General features: G+C 40.6%; 1 protein-coding gene, 1 non-coding gene and 1 pseudogene across 2 annotated transcripts in view; 1 reads left to right on the top strand and 2 right to left on the bottom strand.

The window, feature by feature from the left end:
- Positions 1-5,488: 5,488 nt before the first annotated feature.
- Positions 5,489-12,126, top strand: LOC127439531 (uncharacterized; annotated as a pseudogene).
- Positions 12,127-12,900: 774 nt separating this feature from the next.
- LOC127439532 (uncharacterized) overlaps positions 12,901-18,095 on the bottom strand; it is a 29,010-nt gene continuing 23,815 nt past the window's right edge. Inside the window, exons 2-4 of the mRNA XM_051695704.1 lie at positions 14,548-14,860; positions 14,129-14,167; positions 12,901-14,003 (exon numbers count right to left, since the gene is read on the bottom strand). Coding sequence (XP_051551664.1) covers positions 13,840-14,003; positions 14,129-14,167; positions 14,548-14,860 — 516 coding nt within the window. The 3' untranslated portion in view covers positions 12,901-13,839. The remainder of the gene's footprint in view (positions 14,004-14,128; positions 14,168-14,547; positions 14,861-18,095) is intronic.
- LOC127439535 (U2 spliceosomal RNA) lies at positions 15,204-15,388 on the bottom strand. Its single transcript, XR_007896954.1, has one exon. It is a non-coding gene; the product is annotated as a U2 spliceosomal RNA (small nuclear RNA).

Here is an 18,095-nt window from a genome sequence, read left to right as displayed (position 1 = left end):
AGTGATGTGTCAGGCGGTGGTGTAGAAAGGAAGTGGAAACATTTTGTGCTTTTAGTCTGCATTTTGCTGAATCATTTAGTTTGATTTGGTTAATGCAGAACGACAGACAAAATGGAGCAATTACTTTTCTTCAGTGTGGTTGCTTGTTGGATTATGCAAATCACTTCCAGTGGTAAATATATTCTTATTCAAACTTTTATGTGATTAAGTTACATATAAATAATCTCAAACATAAATTATCATCAACATTATTTAAACTGATCTGTATTATAATGTCTCTCTAGAAGTGTCCTTGATCTGTTGAGAGTTCAGATGGGAGAAAGCATCACCCTGGACTGCACCATGACAAACATAAATGAAATCGCCTGGTATCACCAGAATAATGTAAATCTTACTCTACTGATCTCTGCAGAGACCGACACAACAGGAAGAAAACTTCTAATTACCTACAATCGAAACAGGAGTCGTCTGAATTTAAATGCAGATAGTTGGATCACCATCATCAGTCTGATTATTTTTGCGGTACCAAATCTCCTCCAGCGCCAGCCGGGCCGGCCTCGTACCCGTAGGTAGAAGGCCCAGCACGGGGGGTGGCTGGAGTGGCTTTCCCCTGGAGGAAGGAAAGCCGTAACTAAAACGTTGCCATGGTCATGTTCTCGCAATGAGAACATGAACCATCCATGAATGCTGCCTCAGTGTGATTACAGCCCAGACACGTGAGGCAGCGCCCATGGCCGTCAGAGGCGGAGAGATAACGACCGCATCCAGGAATCACACAAAGACGGAAAGGCATCTTTAAAAAGACGTTCACGTCAATGTGTTGCTCTAATAGAGAAAATATACTCTTTGCAGAAATATATACTCTTTTTAGCCCTGTCGAAGCGCCCAGGGGCGTACTCTGCACTAATCGTGCAGTAGGAAAGAAAGCCACTGGAATGCACTGTATATCCAACAGCATACGCTTCTTCGAGGTGAATGGACCGGCAGTGGAATTCAGCTCGCTGACACACAACCGCTCGGCTCCGAAGAAAAAATCTGAATGAGTGGTTGCGAGCCAGCTCCTTTTATATCCGTATGTCCTGGGGAGTGGCATGCAAATTCCACTCGCCAATTCTCATTGGCCTTTTCTCAAAGATCAGAGGTGTTTGGGGCTCCCAAGAGAGACCCCTAGTGTCACTACATTGACACAACATTGAGTGAGTGACAGAAGGGGAACTCTTGGTTGGCACTGAACTAAATCCCATTTATTACCGCACAGAGATACTTATTATATATACGTATTATTTACTTCTACGATTGGTGGTGTTTGTCTTCACCTGGTGGTCATGTCAGGTTAAGCGGTATTTGTCTCCACCTGGTGGTCATGTCAGGTTAAGCGGTATTTGTCTCCACCTGGTGGTCATGTTGGGTTACTGCAGCCACACCTCTCGGAAGCTTCGGCCTATCAGTTTGAAATTACAAACATTATCATGGCATCGGTGACTTTTCGCGACTGTTTTCTCTGTGTTTCAGCTTTGATAAACTTCATATTTGTCTTCGTGACCGGTGCAGACTTTGTTTGCTTCATGTCGTTTCGTGCCATCTATCACAACCTGAGCGGGGATGCACATCTGTGTTGAGGTGAGTGAGCGTAACTGAATCAAACAAAATAAGCAGTGTGATACAATAAGCTATTATTTTAAAAAACCGACCTACTAATTTTTTAAACAGTGTGCACATAGTCAGCGGTATGTAAATGAATTTAAATAAGCAGATTTTAGTTAGCTTTATATGAAATCGTAGTTAATTCAACTTTTGTGTTCAACTTGCTGCATGTACAAGCTTCTGGTTTTATTTGACATCACTCGATTATGGAATTTAATGCAATATCGAGCAACAGGCAGTGTTGTTTTTGCATGTGCATGACAATTAATAGTTATACTGAATTGTAAAGATATTAAAATGTTTTGACAGCCTAAATGTGTTAATAGCATTTACATTTCTGAAAGCAACTTAGTATGACCTGATGTCATCATCAAATCATTATGGAAAAAGTATGTGAACCCTTTGGAATTACAGGTCTTAAAATCTGGTTTGATCTTCATCTAATTTACAATGATGAACAAACACAATCTGATGGAACTACTACCACACAAATTATTGCATTGTTCTTGTACATATTGAATACAACATTCAAACATTCACATTGTAGGTTGGAAAAAGTATGTGAACCCCTAGGCTAATGATGCCAACAAAAGCTAATTAAAGTCAGGAGTTGTTAAACCTGACATCCAATTAATGAAACGAGATTGGAGGTGTGGGTTAGAGCTACTTTGACTTATAAAAAGCACTCAAACATTTTGAGTTTGCTATTCACAAGAAGCATCTACTGACGTTGACCATGCCTCGCAAAAAAGAGATCTGAGAAGACCGACGATCAAGAATTGTTGCTTTGCATAAAGCTGGAAAGGTTTACAAAGTTATCTTGAAGAGTTTAGATATTCTTCTGTCCACAGTTAGACAAATTATCTATAAATGGAGATGATTTAGTACTATGGGTACTCTCCCTAGAAGTGGCCGTCCAGTCAAGATGACTCAAAGGGCACACCGCAGAATGCTCAATGAGATTAAAAAAGAACCCTAGAGTGACAGCTAAAGACTTGAAGGAATCATTGGAACTGGTTAACAAACAGATATTTCCAAAGGGTTCACACAGTTTTTCTTGCCACTGTATATGCTTTGCAATGGTTCATCTAATACTATAATTACCTCAATTGCTGCCGCTCTGAAAACAATCTAACCTGTAAATTCCACCAGTGTGTGCCGATAAAGTTAGAATAATGTCCGAGCTGGAGAGTGACCACCTCCCTACACAGGCCGCTCATGATGTGCTTTGCATATTAAAACATTTTAAACAGTAATTCAGTTAAATTAAACAATCTTATTCATTGATGTGTTAGAGAAACACAGAGCAGTTCACAGGCCATCGGTGACAGACAGACTTCTGTGTGTGGGCGTCACTTTGAAAACCCATGATTATGATAGGCTGTTACAGATGAAGGAGTGCTATGATTGGTTGCGGCAACTGAATATCTTGGCTGTGCTGTAGTTTGGTTTCACCGCGCCTGACGCGCACATGTGCAGCGCACGCAATAAACAACGTGTAGGAAACAGAATAGCCATCTTCTAAAAAAGACGAGTAAATATCTGCATCTTATAGTTTATCTGTGTCTTGAGATATAAACTATAACCTGTGGCTAGAAATGCTGGATAAGCTTTGTTTCATATAACAATAGAAGCAACAGTCTCAAGTTTGTATGATCTGTTTCTGTGGTTCTATGAAGGCAGAACTGAATCTGCATTGTCTAGTGCACTAAAAAGAGAGCTTCACACATGGTCAGCTATACTTCTGTTTATCGTCTTCTTAGTAGGCCTAATGCTAAAGGTAAAATAAAGCGTGGTACTAAAACTGTAAAAATTTTGGACTAATGTAAATGTTTACAAAAAAGTGAATAATAGACCAAAGACTTTTTAGCAAATCAGTCCACTCAGCACCATCTTTGGAACATACCTGGACAGTTATTTTCTATGTGAACAAGTTGCACCCAAGTGCAGCTCCTATCTACTTGAATGGGGAAAGACCGAAATCACAATAACGGTTTGTCAATATTACAATAAAAGAACATATTTCAGATCAGCAGTATAATCTAGCAACACTGGTATCATAAAGTGTGCTTCTTCACAGATTGCGTTAAAAGACGCAGTTTTCCCGGCTTGAATAGCTAATGTGCATGCGCTGTTTCTGAAAGGTGATTGGCTCTTATACCAGTAAGGCAGGACTTCCTTTCTACATCCGTTGACCGTTGGGCGCTCAGAGCTTCTTGGTTGGGCATTCCAATTTCTCCCATTTGAATAGAAGTGGCCCGTCTCTGCTCAATAATCTCTGATATAATCAGAAGTAATAGGCCTACTTTGTTACTGTACTTAAGTAGATTTTTTGACTATTTCTACTTAATATTTTTACTTACTATTTCTATGTTTTTTCCCCAGATAATGCGACAGTTAAGAGGAATTATTGGAGAAAGTGTGTTTGTTTGTTGTTCTCGTTGCACTGGACTCATCCCCCGGGTCAGATTATATTTTGTACGCGCGTGAACTTGGTTTTGTAAAGCAATGGATCTTCTTGCAAAGAGGAATTCATTTTGAGCAAACAAAAATCAATTTTGTGCATGAATTACGTTTCTTTGAATGTGAATTTGCACAGATTTCTGAAATGTATGTAACTCCACTGTTTTTTTGCATGTGCAAAATCTCACTTGCTCTCTCCTACTACCCACTCTGCGTGTGCTCAACAGGTTTACAGTATTATAATGTGCCAGAATTTCAGCCAATCAGAGATGAGGTGGTCAATTTTGATTGGCTGGCTAGATCACAGAACAGGAAGAAGAGGAGAAGGGGATAGTTTGTTTTCAAGAAAGGAAATGTGTAACACACTATGACCACATGAAATGAGTTATTTTGTTGACTGTTTTTATTTAACCTTAATGAAATATATATAATTCGTCTGTACACTGCCAATAGGTTAGATAACTATCTGTCTAGCTCTCTTAGTTTGGTCTATATTAGTATTTGGTTATCTAGGTTATCAAGTTACACTTATGTAGCTACTAGCTTGGCCATGTTAGCTACCACTTTTATCTGAAATGTATTAATATAATCAAGTGTAAAACTACATCATAGTTTTGGGGGAACTTAATTTGACTTCTATCTATCCCACAGGATATTCTGAGAGATCAGTTTATTAAAATAAATGTGACCAGATTACAGTCTACAATGGATCAACAACTACTGAAACTTCTTCTTTTTGTTATTATTAAATAAAATATTATTTTCTTTACTAAACATGTTATGTTGTCCACCTTCTTTAGTGTGTCCTCTCCAGTTTTTTCATCAGCCTTGTGTATTATAAATATTTTGAATATTATAAATATTGCCTATATTAACATTCTGTTCTTGATAATAAATTAGAAAAGCTGTTTATGTTTGCATTTCAAAGCTGTGGGGTATCTTGTTCAGTATGCTGTTTTTATGAAGTTTATGCATTCTACCACAACCCTTCTGGCAAAAATGATTAATGAGAAGAAACGGAAGAAAAGGAAAAGAGGCCAACTAGGTCTCCTGTCATAGTTTGGGGTCAATTAAATGTACAGTATATTAAACTTAAATTGTTTGAGACTGCAAAAAGTAAAAAATACTAAGAAATCCTTTGCATTGCATGATCTCAGGCTACTATATTTTGCAAAACTTACATTACAGTAAATGAAGCCTTACAGTATTCCTGGTATGTCTATAATCTACGGGGTAAATATCTTTTTGTAATGATAAGTGCATACAGTATATAAAGTGTGTACTGAACTTGTGCCTGTTGGCTCTTCTGCTACATTTACACTGAGATGTTCATGGTTGTTGTAGCTACCTCAACTGTCCAATCACAGCGTGCTTGTAAGCAGCTCCTAATATCCAGTCCTGATGTTGGAAGGGGGACTTGTCGGAATACGGGTGTAAAAGCAAGCGAGCAGTCTAAAGTTCAGAGCGCGCACAGAGCACATATGAGGAGAGAGAGAGCGAGTGAGAACTTGATATTTAAACACAACAACATGGCAGAGAGCAAGGTGAGTTGTCTATTATGTGTCTGTCATTATGTGGATAACAATTTACTTCTATGTTAAGTTAAGTGTTTATCTTCTAAATGCCGATTATGTGCATGTCTTTCATATTTTATTATTGAAGCTTAAAATTGTTGTATATTGTTTTCAGTATATTTCTGCAGACAGTTCGATTACTTTTTACATTAGTGTTGTAAATGGGCTTTGCGATGAAGCCACTTTATGTTTTGTATTTGTTATTTTTAATATATGTAATACTTTGTTCTTATTGTATTATATGTATTGTTTATGGGTTTATGGTACGTTACTCTAGTCTGCTTTAAGTTTGTCAAAGTTGAGATAATATTTGTGTTATGCATTTTTCATTTCATCCTTTGTAGAGACATACTACAATTCAGAGAGGTAAAGAATTACCTCAACTGCAACTGTGCAAAACCTGTTGCAGCCTTTACCACTGCCCTTATTGCAATCTGTTTAAGCCAACCAGACTGGACAAATTAAAATGACATCTCCAGAGCCATTCCAGCAAGGCTATGAATATCTTGAGTTGTTTGTTTAATATATGTATTGTAGCATAATACTTGACTAATGTAATGATTTATTTGTTTTAGACTTCACCATACATAGATGTGGACTAGGCTGTAGACCAGCACTTCATTATCACTGTCCATACTGTGCAACTACAGTTTTAAAGAGAAGGGATTTTGAAAACCATTTACAAATTTGCAAACATAAACTGGTTCCCACTTCAGACAAAACAGAAGTGAGAAAAATCCCAATACCAACCAATGAAACGGTGACCACACCAGCAATCTTACCAGCTACTATTGTTTCTTCAGGCAGAGTTCGTGAAAAAAAAGACACCCTATTTGCAACATCCTTATAAATAAAAAAAACTTTAAAAAAACACATTGAGCGGAAACACACAGAACAACCAATGCAGGATATTAATGCCACATTCCATCTTACAAGCCAGTGTGTTGACAAAACCAATGGCATATTTACCGTTCTGAAAGTTACTAAAGGTCACGGTGTTCCTCTTCACATTCAGAACAAAACATGGGGAGAGGAACATAAGGTCCTTTGTGAATCAAATGAGTGTCAAGTCAACAAGGAAGTTGCATGGAGAAGTGGGCTGTTCTCGTACCAGTGCAAGCATATTTGATCAGTAAGCTACTGCACATCCTCTGCAGAACCAGTCTCTTTGAAAGAGGAGGTTTTAACAGATTTGGTGAGAGCGAAGTGGTTCAGTGGTGAAAAGAAACAAATACGTCTTACTCAGCAGCAGCTTGCTGACAGTCGCAATACACCACTGTCTGTCCAAACTCACAAAAAAATTCATTTCAGTATTTGAACCCAATGTGTCCTATTACAGCCGTTTGGGACGTGTCATGGTTGTCTACGACACTAAAATAAATACATGGCACTGCCCCTGTGCCAGATCAAAACGTTCATGTGTGCACAAAAAAGTGGCACCTATTTCAAACAGAGTGTGAGCTATTTTGGACAGTCTTCAGCACAGAAAATTCACCAAACAAAAAGCCACATCCCCAGTCAGAGGAGGAGGACTTCACAAATGAGAGTCCTGTTTATCCACCGAAAGGTTTGGGACTAAAGAATATGGTATCTTACATTCTTCAAAACAAAAAGATACCCGCTCTCCTGCCAGATGATGTTCGTGTACCATCACTGGAAAAAGATTACCCAAGAAACCTCTGTCCATATGAAACAATGTGCCAAAGATGTCCAAGTGTTGTCCCCCTCAGTGATCCTATTTTAATAACAAGGAGGGCTAAAATACTTTCAAACTGGCGCATAATTGAAGGTATGATGTTATTCTATGTTTGCGTGCTATGTGATTCTAAGTTTCTGTGTGTGTGTGTGTGTGTTAGCAAGCTGTGTTGTCATCTGATGTATTACTTATTTGCATTTTAGATGTTGCCACTTACAGTAAGCAGTGCCCACTGTGTGGTGTTTTATCACTATCAAGAATGGAAAGACAGCTTGCATAATTGTAATGACCACATCATACCTGACATACCCTTATGCCTGACATTGAGAGGCCTTCTCCAAACTTTATATGAGTTTATGATTTTATAAAGAACATTGTGCATATAGTATGTGCATATAGTGTGTGTTATTTTAAACACATTTTGTTTATTTCAGGTCCACACTGCTGTGAGCAAAGTAGTTGATTTTTTGCAAGATTTGACAGGTTTGAAGTTTCCACCAGCAGACACGGTACTACATGCCTATTTACACTTTGAGGTCCTTACAGAACATGAGTACAAGTATTCATGTGCTACATGTTGTGATAATGGATCTACACAAAAAGGGTGTTTTCCAGTTTTCTAGTATGTTTATTGTAATCAGTTACTTTTTAAATCTTCTTTTGACATGTTGTTATTGTCCTAGTGGAATATGCTTTTTTGATTCTTTAGTAAGTGACATAGAAGAACCTCCAGAGAGCTTTCAAGGGGAAGTGAATCTGGAAACATTCTGGGAGGCGTTGTCCAAAGAGATGATATGTCAAGGATTTGTTGCAAGTATGTGCAAACATATTGTGTTTAATACACTATCCCCTGGTTTCACAGACAAGGCTTAAGCCTAGTCCCAGACTAAAATGCATGTTTGAGCTGTTTTAATTGAAAGTAACTTGCACTGACATATCTGAAAATATGTCAGTGCCATTGTTTTGCCTCAAGATGCACACCAGTAATGTTTTTTTCCAAGGCAAGTTTATAAAAGCTACTTAAATGTCCTAATTGAACTAAGGCCTAATCCTGGATTAATCTAAACCCTGTCTGTGAAACCAGGCCTATATTGCAAAGAAAGCAAAATAGTGCAACACCTGTTCTTTTAATGCTGCTGTTTTAGGTGGTGCACATAATCCATTTGCAGTTCCACCTACGTATCACTTCTGGGCTCCTTGGATTGGCAAGAACACACGTCGTTCAAACACTGTGCTAAACACAGAGTTTGAAAGATGTCATGCTTCAAAATCTTCATCAGAGGTCTCAGAAATTACCGTTACAGAGAAGAGGCTCAAGGAAGAACTTCACAAACAAAAGGTTGGTTAGTTGAACCTTTCTTTGGTTAAATATTTTAACAATATATGTTATATGTGATAATATTCTTTTTGGTAGGTTAATGTCATTAGAAAAGCATGCAAAGAATGTGGTTTGGACTCCACTGTATCTCACAATGACCTCCTCCTCAGATTGTATAATGAGATGAAATCTTTGAAAAAATCTGGGGTGCCTCTGGTGAGCTTCATTTCTAATACAGCTTTGCTTGAAATTGCCAATCTATGACATTGCCAATACATTACCTTTTAAACCCTTTTTGGGATGTTGTGTATTTGTTTTTATTGAATTATATTTTGAATGTAGTTTTGAATCGTCTGTCCTGTATTAGGAGGCTGGGGAGTGATCATGTGGAGTAGTTTACAGTCTAAAATGCAATCTTTGAGCTGAGAGCTCTCGAGACTTTGCTGACTTGCTGTTATCATGGAAACATATGCCAAATGTCATAATTTATGACTTTGCACGGGGTCTCGCTACACACATTAATCTAAGGGAACCAGAAAACGTTCTTGTTCATCCATATGAAGGACGCATAGCAGAACCCACTGAAGAGAACATAGAACTGGCAAAATCTGGGAAACTGAAAGTGTATTTGCCTTGGCTGGATGAACAAGAGTGACCAATCCTTATGGACACCCAGTGACAGGTTCTTCTGATCATTATGTATTGTCTGACCGTTTTCATGAAGGCAATACCAAAGACAGATGTTCTGAGGAAGATCGCTATAGTGCCTCAACTAGCCGGCAAAATAAATAGCCAGGTTGCAGAACAACTGTTCTCAAAGATGAGGAAAAACAACTATTTTTTGAACATGTCTCAGCCTTCTACTCATTTGTTTCAAATGAGGACCATAATTCACCACTACAATGAAAAAAGGAACAATAAAGTGATGACTAAATTAAGGAAGACTTTTGGATCTAAGATGGTGGCGAATACGCATGGACAAGCTGTGCTGGGTAAAGTAAAATGATCTTATATGAAATGTTAAACAGTTTTTAAAATTGGTGGAAAGACATTGCCCACCAAGCATACTGTGTGTGTCTGTCCTGTGTGTGTGTGTGCTAAAGGAACATCTCCAGTGAGGAAACTACAGAAATTGAGATGGAAGACACAACCCTTACACCTATGACACTCCCAACCAGTAGTAAGTATTTTGTTTATCCAGTACTCTTTATTTATCCTGATATATCCTATATAACCTGTTATAATAAATTATCCATATTTTTCCATTATAGCAGAAATTGAAATGGTGTGTATCATCAAACACCTGTCTGCAAATAGAGTGTGCTGGGATTGTCTACCAAGTCATAGGCAATCAGCAATGGTACATGAACGATTTTCTTCATTTTTATGATTTTACGATTGTTTTGGTTAATGTCTTAATAGCACATAATGCGCCTTATAAATCAAACCAAAAAAGAAGTTTTTTGTGTCTTGTCTGTCTTTAAGCTTGACAGACAACTCAGATGAGACAGTTGCTGAATTTGGTAACACTGTCCTGAAAAGGAAAGATTTCTGGACTCTGGGTCTCAATGAGCAGTTGGAAGCAACAGTGAGTCGACACATATTAACTTAGAAACAAATGTCACTGATTGTTTAACTGTAACAGTTTTCTTTAAAACATATTTGCAGATTGCAAACAGCTCTCTTGAGGTGATTGCATTGGTGGCTAAGGAACAGGTATGTTTTATTAAAGGTGCTCTTCAGAAATAGCTGGAGACATAATCATCTGACATGTTTACACTTATGCAATGGTATGTCATGTGGTAGGGAATGGATGTGTGGACAGCTAATGCATATGCTGTGGTTACCTGGTTACCTCCAAATAATGTGGACCCATCATTGTCATTTCCAGTAAGGCCACAAAGTAACAATACATTCACAGCAGTGACAAATGTAATTATAAACTGACTGAAAACCTTTTTAATCATGTATTTTGAAAGGATCTACAGGATGGCATTGCATTCAAAGATTCAATTGTCTTTCCTGCTTGGAAGCCAGGACACTGGATGTTGTGTGTAAGTTATTTGGAATTTGGTTACTAAATGTGACTTGGCATTGTTGTCTGTACATTGGCTGCATTTGTCTTGTCACAATGCAGAATTACCATTGCACTACTCAAACCAGGTCATGAAACCAAAAGATAGACAAATGAACTTCTTAGATTCAATGGGTTGGGTGATGAGCGATATGTGCACATTTTCAGGTTGCTTAAATATACATAGATGTGAAAATGTTCACGGTTCGCTGTTCATGGTTTGCCTTCAATTGTGTATAAAGCTTGCTTAATGGTTATTTGCATGTTTGCATGATGTTCTGAATTTGCAAGCCGTGACAATTGTTTTATTCTCTGAAAGACCCAGTAACTGGGGGCTACTCTTTTTGCATGGATTCGTTGATTCATACAAATTTTGTATGTTAATAAAAAATGTTATTATTTGTGTATTTCTGTTTTAGTAAGATGATGGCTTTAAAATTGGGACAAATGTCAAACCCTTACACTTTTTTTTATTTTTTATATAAAGGATGTCCTCCAGCAGATTGGCAGTCTTCATGTTGATGGTAAGGCAAATCATGTTTTGATATAAACTAATGATAGCTGTCCAGTTCACTGTATTGACTGTATCAGTTTGTTTCTCCTGGGATTCCAAAACATTGGCATTACCATCTTTCTTGCTCTGATCTCTGAGTAAAAAAACATACAAACCATAAAAAAAAATTGCTGTGTGAAATCTTATTGAGAAAGGATGATTAGCCTTAAATAACTATACATATATTTATATCATTTGAAAGCCCTAGTTCTTCTCTTCAATATGGTATATACAGTTCATGTGTGTGATGTTATATGAATATTAATATAATATGAATTTTGATGATGAATATCATTTTCTGGCACAGAATGGAATTTTGGGCTCAGGCTTTAAAGGGTTAACCCGACATGAAGTAAATACTACAAGTATCTCTGTGCAATAATAAATGGGATTTAGTTCACTGCCAACTAACAGTTAACAGACATACAAATCAATTTTGTTGTTTTAAAATGCACATTGCAAAAAATAGCCCATTTTCTATTAAACAAAATACGATTTTAACTCTCATTCATGTTTTATTATGTCTTGTTTTGATAATGATAATAATGTATCAACTTGTTAATTGTGACTTAGCATCAGAAGGGTCTGGAAGGATAAATCTTTTAGTGTTATAGTGTTAGTCGGTTTGTTATTTTTAACTCTATTTTGCATTTTGTGGTTTTAGTTGCAGCGGAATGCAGTCAGTCAGGAAATCATGATTGTTCATTGCATGAAAAATGTGGTTACATCCTGTCGATTTATGAAAACTTGAACAGGTCTGACCTCTTTTGTGTGTGTGTGTGTGTGTGTGTGTGGGGGGGGGGGGGTAATCATTATTTCTGCAGAACCCTTAGTATTGTATTCTCTGTACACACATGACTGTGTGGCAACACATAGCTCCAATGCCATCATTAAGTTTGCTGATGACACGACGGTGGTATGTCTGATCACTGACAATGATGAAACAGCCTACAGAGAGGAGGTGCACACTCTGACACACTGGTGTCAGGAGCACAACCTCTCCCTCAATGTCAGTAAGACAAAGGAGCTTGTGGTGGACTTCAGAAGAAAAGACAGAGAACACAGTCCCATCACCATCAATGGAGCACCAGTGGAGAGAGTCAGCAGCTTCAAGTTCCTGGGTGTCCACATCACTGAGGAACTCACATGGTCTGTCCACACTGAGGCCGTTGTGAAGAAGGCTCATCAGCGCCTCTTCTTCCTGAGACGACTGAGGAAGTTTGGAATGAACCGCCACATCCTCACACGGTTCTACACCTGCACTGTAGAGAGCATCCTGACTGGCTGCATCTCCGCCTGGTACGGCAATAGCACCACCCACAACCGCAAAGCCCTGCAAAGGGTGGTGCGAACTGCCAGACACATCATCGGAGGTGAGCTTCCCTCCCTCCAGGAAATATATACAAGGCGGTGTGTGAAGAAAGCTCGGAGGATCATCAGAGACTCCAGCCAACCGAGCCATGGGCTGTTCTCACTGCTACCATCAGGTAGGCGGTATCGCAGCATCAGGACCCGCACCAGCCGACTCCATGACAGCTTCTTCCCCCAAGCAATCAGACTTCTGAACTCTTGATCTCTCATGATCAATATACATCAGCACTGCACTTTATTACCCTTACTCTTATATCTCACATCAGACTGTCATAAATTATATTATTATTATATTATATTCTCTCTTAACAACTGACTATCAACCGACAGCCTGAGTGTCAATACAGTACAATACAGTACATTCTATATATACTTTTTTATTTTTATTGAATAATGTGTATCTATATTGTGTGTATTGTATACTGTACAGTGTATGTTATTATTTGTATACTGTTGTGTGTTTAATTATGTGTATAACAGATGTTTAAATTGTGCTGTGTTAATTTGATGTTATTGTAAATTGGTATATGTCTCATCACTGTCACGACTGCTATGTTGATCGGAACTGCACCCAAGAATTTCACACACCATTGCACTTGTGTATATGGCTGTGTGACAATAAAGTGATTTGATTTGATTTGATTTTGAGTAACATTCACCTTTTATTTAATAAAGTTTTATGTTACAAAAAAGAGAGATGACATAGGTGACATTTACAGATTGCACGATTGCTACTGAACTGAATAATAACCAAAACCACAAATGGATATGATTGTTTGAGCTTCACTGCACACAAAGGCAACAGTTGCCACAAAACATCTGAATTCCTCTGAAGTGAAAGTAATTGCAAATTGACTAACAGGAAATCTGAGCCACATTTTATCCACCTCCTCCAGTGAGTGTTTTGCATTTCAGTAATAACATAGCATAGATTCTGGGAGGGGTTAAACCCACCAATAATCAAAATAAACAGTTATTTAAACCATGATCAATGGAAACATGCAAATGCTTCATGCTGCAACCCCCCAATGTTCAAGCCAAATCTACGCCCTTGAACATAGCCATTAACCTACACATTGTATTTGCAGTGCTAAGCTCGGGGTTATAATAGTAAGACTAAATATGTAAATCTGCTTTAGCTGATTGTTAATCAGAATTAAGTGCAGTTGCATCTTTCCCTACGGTCCAGCCTTTTTGCCAACCATGACGGTGAATGATTCCACCTACGGTGATTGTAGCCAAAAAAAACATAAGAATAGCAAGTCCAACGCCACCAAACATCAACACTCGCTCTTTTACTGTCAGGTCATCTAGAGAGAAACAGAGAGAAAACATTCATAGTTGTGTTTTACTGATTAAAAGTATAAAGAATTAGAGCTGATCTCAGAGCTTTGAGAAAAAATGAGATATGACCAAACATAATTATTGTTCTTACCTGTGATCAGATCTTCTTTTGACAGTTCTCTTATGTTGTCTGAAAAGACATTTTGAATATGGTCACATTACCAACACAAAAAGAAAGCGATAAAAGCAATCCTATTCTGTACAAGTAACTAGATTTGGGATTTCTTCAGGTGTGATCTGTTAGTAAAGTAACTTTACACCTCAACAACACACATGATTTCAAGGATCATTCATTCATGTCTGGAACACTTACACACGCAGCGTTCAATACTTACTGTTAGGGGTTCAAATAACTAACACTACATATATTACACAGAATGAACAATACAGAAATGAACTTCTCATTGTGAAATAAAACATCGAACATTGTGCATGTCAAACAAAAGACAAAGCTTGACAGCATTGTGAAGATGTGATGAGTTCAAACTAAAATCGGTCATGAGTACCGACCTTGTGTTTGTACTTTGATGGCTTTGTCGAAGAGCAGGTTTGGTGAGTCAGATTTAGTTCCACAGAAATAAAGCCCCAAATCTGACTCTGTTATTCCAGAAATAATCAGACTGACGATGGTGATCCAACTATCTGCATTTAAATTCAGACGACTCCTGTTTCGATTGTAGGTAATTAGAAGTACCAGCAGGTTTCTTGTGGTCCAGATGGCATCCTTGATTGCATTGAAGGTGAGCCAGAGCGAGGTAAATTGTTGTGCTGTACAGTCCTTCCAGCCCCGGCCCACGCCAAGGATGGCGAGCTTGTAATCCACCTGGACCCCACCCACTGGCAGGCACGGGAAATACAGGGGGCCGGTTGTGGCCCACAGATCCCACGCAGCGCCGCACTCCCAGAGCAGGTGTCTTACGGTCTCCGGGTTTTTACACCCGGACCGGGGGGCAGATTGCATTTTTAGCCATGCCTCTGGAGTGCATAACCACCCTGACCGGGAGGATCTCATGAGCTACCATCCACGCCAGGTCCTTGTGCCCGTTCTGGAGAGCGGGGTGGGCAGCATTCCTCCAAACTTCTTTGGCCTCACCTAGTGTTGAACTTCTCCCCAAACATTATATCATCATTTACGCCGTTCTTCAGTTCTTTTCTTGACAGTTTTAGGGGGGTGCACCGTTCCTGGAGATACTGCAATACCAGGTCGATGCGTGGAGTGGACGGAGCAAGCCCCTATTCCATCTCCCTGATCCAAAAATCAATTTAATATATGGTCCCCGGGTAGGGGACGTATCAGATATTAAACTGATAAGAACAGATTTTTATTTATTTTTTTATTACCAAAAACCACTCTCACAAAACACAAAGCCAAATATACATAACACATTGTTCAAAAACATAACATTAACATACCACCAAACTTAAAACAAAATGCAATACAAAAGTGATGATCCTAGCCTCTAAGATCTAGTCTACACCCACTCTCGATAACCCCCCCCATACCCTCCTCATTTCTTCCTCCCCATAATACAGTTTGAAAACGTTTGCTTCTGATGCCATTTTACAGAGAAAACGAAAAAATAAACTTTTTGGGGAAAAACCGGGCAACTGCTTTCTCACACACTCATTTCTCCATGCCCACAAAACATGCTTACCCTCTGAAATTACACTGCACACCACTCTTCTACGATCTTTCGCCAGATCCCTCAGCCTCTCCCCTTTAAGTACTAGATCCCTCGTGATGGGCGGACCCCCCATTTCCCCCACCACTTCCTTACTAAATGCCAGAGCACTGTTGCTCCGGGACAGGACCACAAAGCGTGCTCAATCGTTTCCTCCTGTCTACAACCCACCGGGCACAAAGGTGATCTTCCCTGGCCATGTCTGTAAAGATGCTCCTTTACTGGTAACCTTCCTAAAGCAGCCAACCAATTCAGGTCCTTGCAAAACCCTGTCAAATATGAGGGTTGCAAGGTGGACCACTCTACCCTGCAGGGCAGGGCAGGGCAGGGCAGGGCAGGGCAGGGCAGGGCAGGGCAGGGCAGGGCAGGGCAGGGCGCTTTTCTCCCCCCCCTCTACCAGCTCATCCCTCCGCCTACAACACAGCTTCTTGTATCTAGGATCACCGACTGCTCTAGGCACCAGGGATTACATGCCACAAGGTCTGCCACCTTATGGTAGTGATCTGGCCTATCCGCAGACCAAGGCGTTGTTCCGCTCCTTGGGATCATAGACCTCAAAGGAAAGGCCAACCAAAACTGAGCAAGGAACTTCGCGTTGTGATCTGCGCTCCGGGCCACCAAGCTTGCCGCAAAGGAGGAGAGAAGGCTCCATTTTTGGAGGAATACAGGGCACTCCCCTACCCCCCTCCCTCAGGGGACGGTACATTTGTGTCCTTGCCACCATCTCGGTTCCATTACTCCAGAGGAAGGAAAAGACGAGCTTCTCCAGCTTCCTACCATACCAAAAGGGGACTGGAAAGATGTATGCCAGGTGGTTCAGGCTTGGGAGAAGGTCCGCCCTTACCACTTCCAACCTACCCCACAATGAGAGCCCCCTTGAGCTCCATCTGACTACCTTTGCTTGAGCAGCCTTGAACTTAGCCCCCCAGTTCTCCTGAGCACTATTCCTCTTGAAGAACCGAATACCCAGGACCTTCAACCCATCAGAGCACAAGGTATATCCACCTGGCACTATTGTTCTCCCAGCCCATTGTCCCACGAACATCACAGAGGACTTACCCACATTCACGCAAGCCCCCAAAGCCTCACAAAACCCAATTCTGCAGTATCTTACCTGCCACCGTAAAGTCCTGCTCAGAGGTCAAGAAGAGCATTGTGTCATCAGCGTACGCTGCCACCTTTGCCCTTACTCCCCTACCACCAGGTAAGTGCACTCCTGTCAAAGAAGGGGCCGATCGTAGCGCCGCCATCAGGGGCTCAAGGGACAGAATATAGAGCAGTGGGGACAACAGGCATCCCTGTCTTACTCCTCTCCGCTGCTCTACCAGCTCAGAGTAGAACCCATTCACCTCGATTCTACTCATGGCCCTCACGTATAGAAGCTCTACCCAGGCCCTGAAGACAGGGCCAAACTTCAGGTGCTCCAGAACAGACATTAAAAAAGGGTGACTTACCCTATCAAAAGCCTTCTCCTGGTCTAAACTCAGAATTGCCAATGGCAGCTGACGTTGTTCAGCCCAGCAGATGACATCCCTGACCAAGGCTAGGTTCAGATTACTCGACCTTCCTGGCACCCCACATGTCTGATCGGACTGGACAACTAAGCTAACCACTTTTTTCAGACGCTCTGTTATAACCTTTGCCAGCACCTTGTAGTCGGTTGTGAGCAGGGTTATCGGCCTCCAATTTGCCAGGTCCTCCTTCCTCCCCTTCTTATAGAGCAGGGTCACTAAACCCGTCCTCAAAGTAGGAGGCAGTTCCCCCTTCTTCAGGCTCTCCTGGTACACTTCAACCAGCTCTGTCCCTACCAAGGGCCAAAAAGACCTGTAGAACTCTGCTGGAAGGCCATCACACTCTGGAGCTGTACCCATTTTCAGTGAATACAGTGCCGACTCAACCTCCTGAAGGCTCAGCGATCCCTCCAACACCTCACTCTCCTCCCCATCCAAGACATCTGTCAGCCCCTCCAGGAAACCCCCAACGGCACGACTTAAAGGGCCCCTATCACTGAAGAGCTCCCTGTAGAAACCGGCAGCTACCTGTAACATTCCCTCCACTGAGGAGACCACTCCCTCCCCCCCTTGCAGGCTCTGAATACAACTACGCTGCTGACGACCCCGTACAGAGGAAAAGAAAAACTTAGTTGGTTTCTCGTCCAACTGATGCTTCTGAGTCCCTGACCACAGCTGGAAGGCTTTGGCCTCACCCCAGTAAAAATCCTTCAATGCTTCCTGAAGGTACCTGGCTCTGGCCCACCCCTTTACAGTACTCAGTGCTCCATTGGACCACAAGGCTTGCAGCTCCTCCGACCATTTGCGGACCTGAGCTCGCATACGCTCTGCTTTAGTGATCCCCCAGCAGCGGCAAAAAAAAGAA

This window comes from Myxocyprinus asiaticus, unplaced genomic scaffold (assembly GCF_019703515.2).
Source record: "Myxocyprinus asiaticus isolate MX2 ecotype Aquarium Trade unplaced genomic scaffold, UBuf_Myxa_2 HiC_scaffold_82, whole genome shotgun sequence".
Taxonomy (NCBI): domain Eukaryota; kingdom Metazoa; phylum Chordata; class Actinopteri; order Cypriniformes; family Catostomidae; genus Myxocyprinus; species Myxocyprinus asiaticus.
Note: the sequence above shows the minus strand (reverse complement) of the source record. Positions and strands in the feature narration are given on the sequence as shown.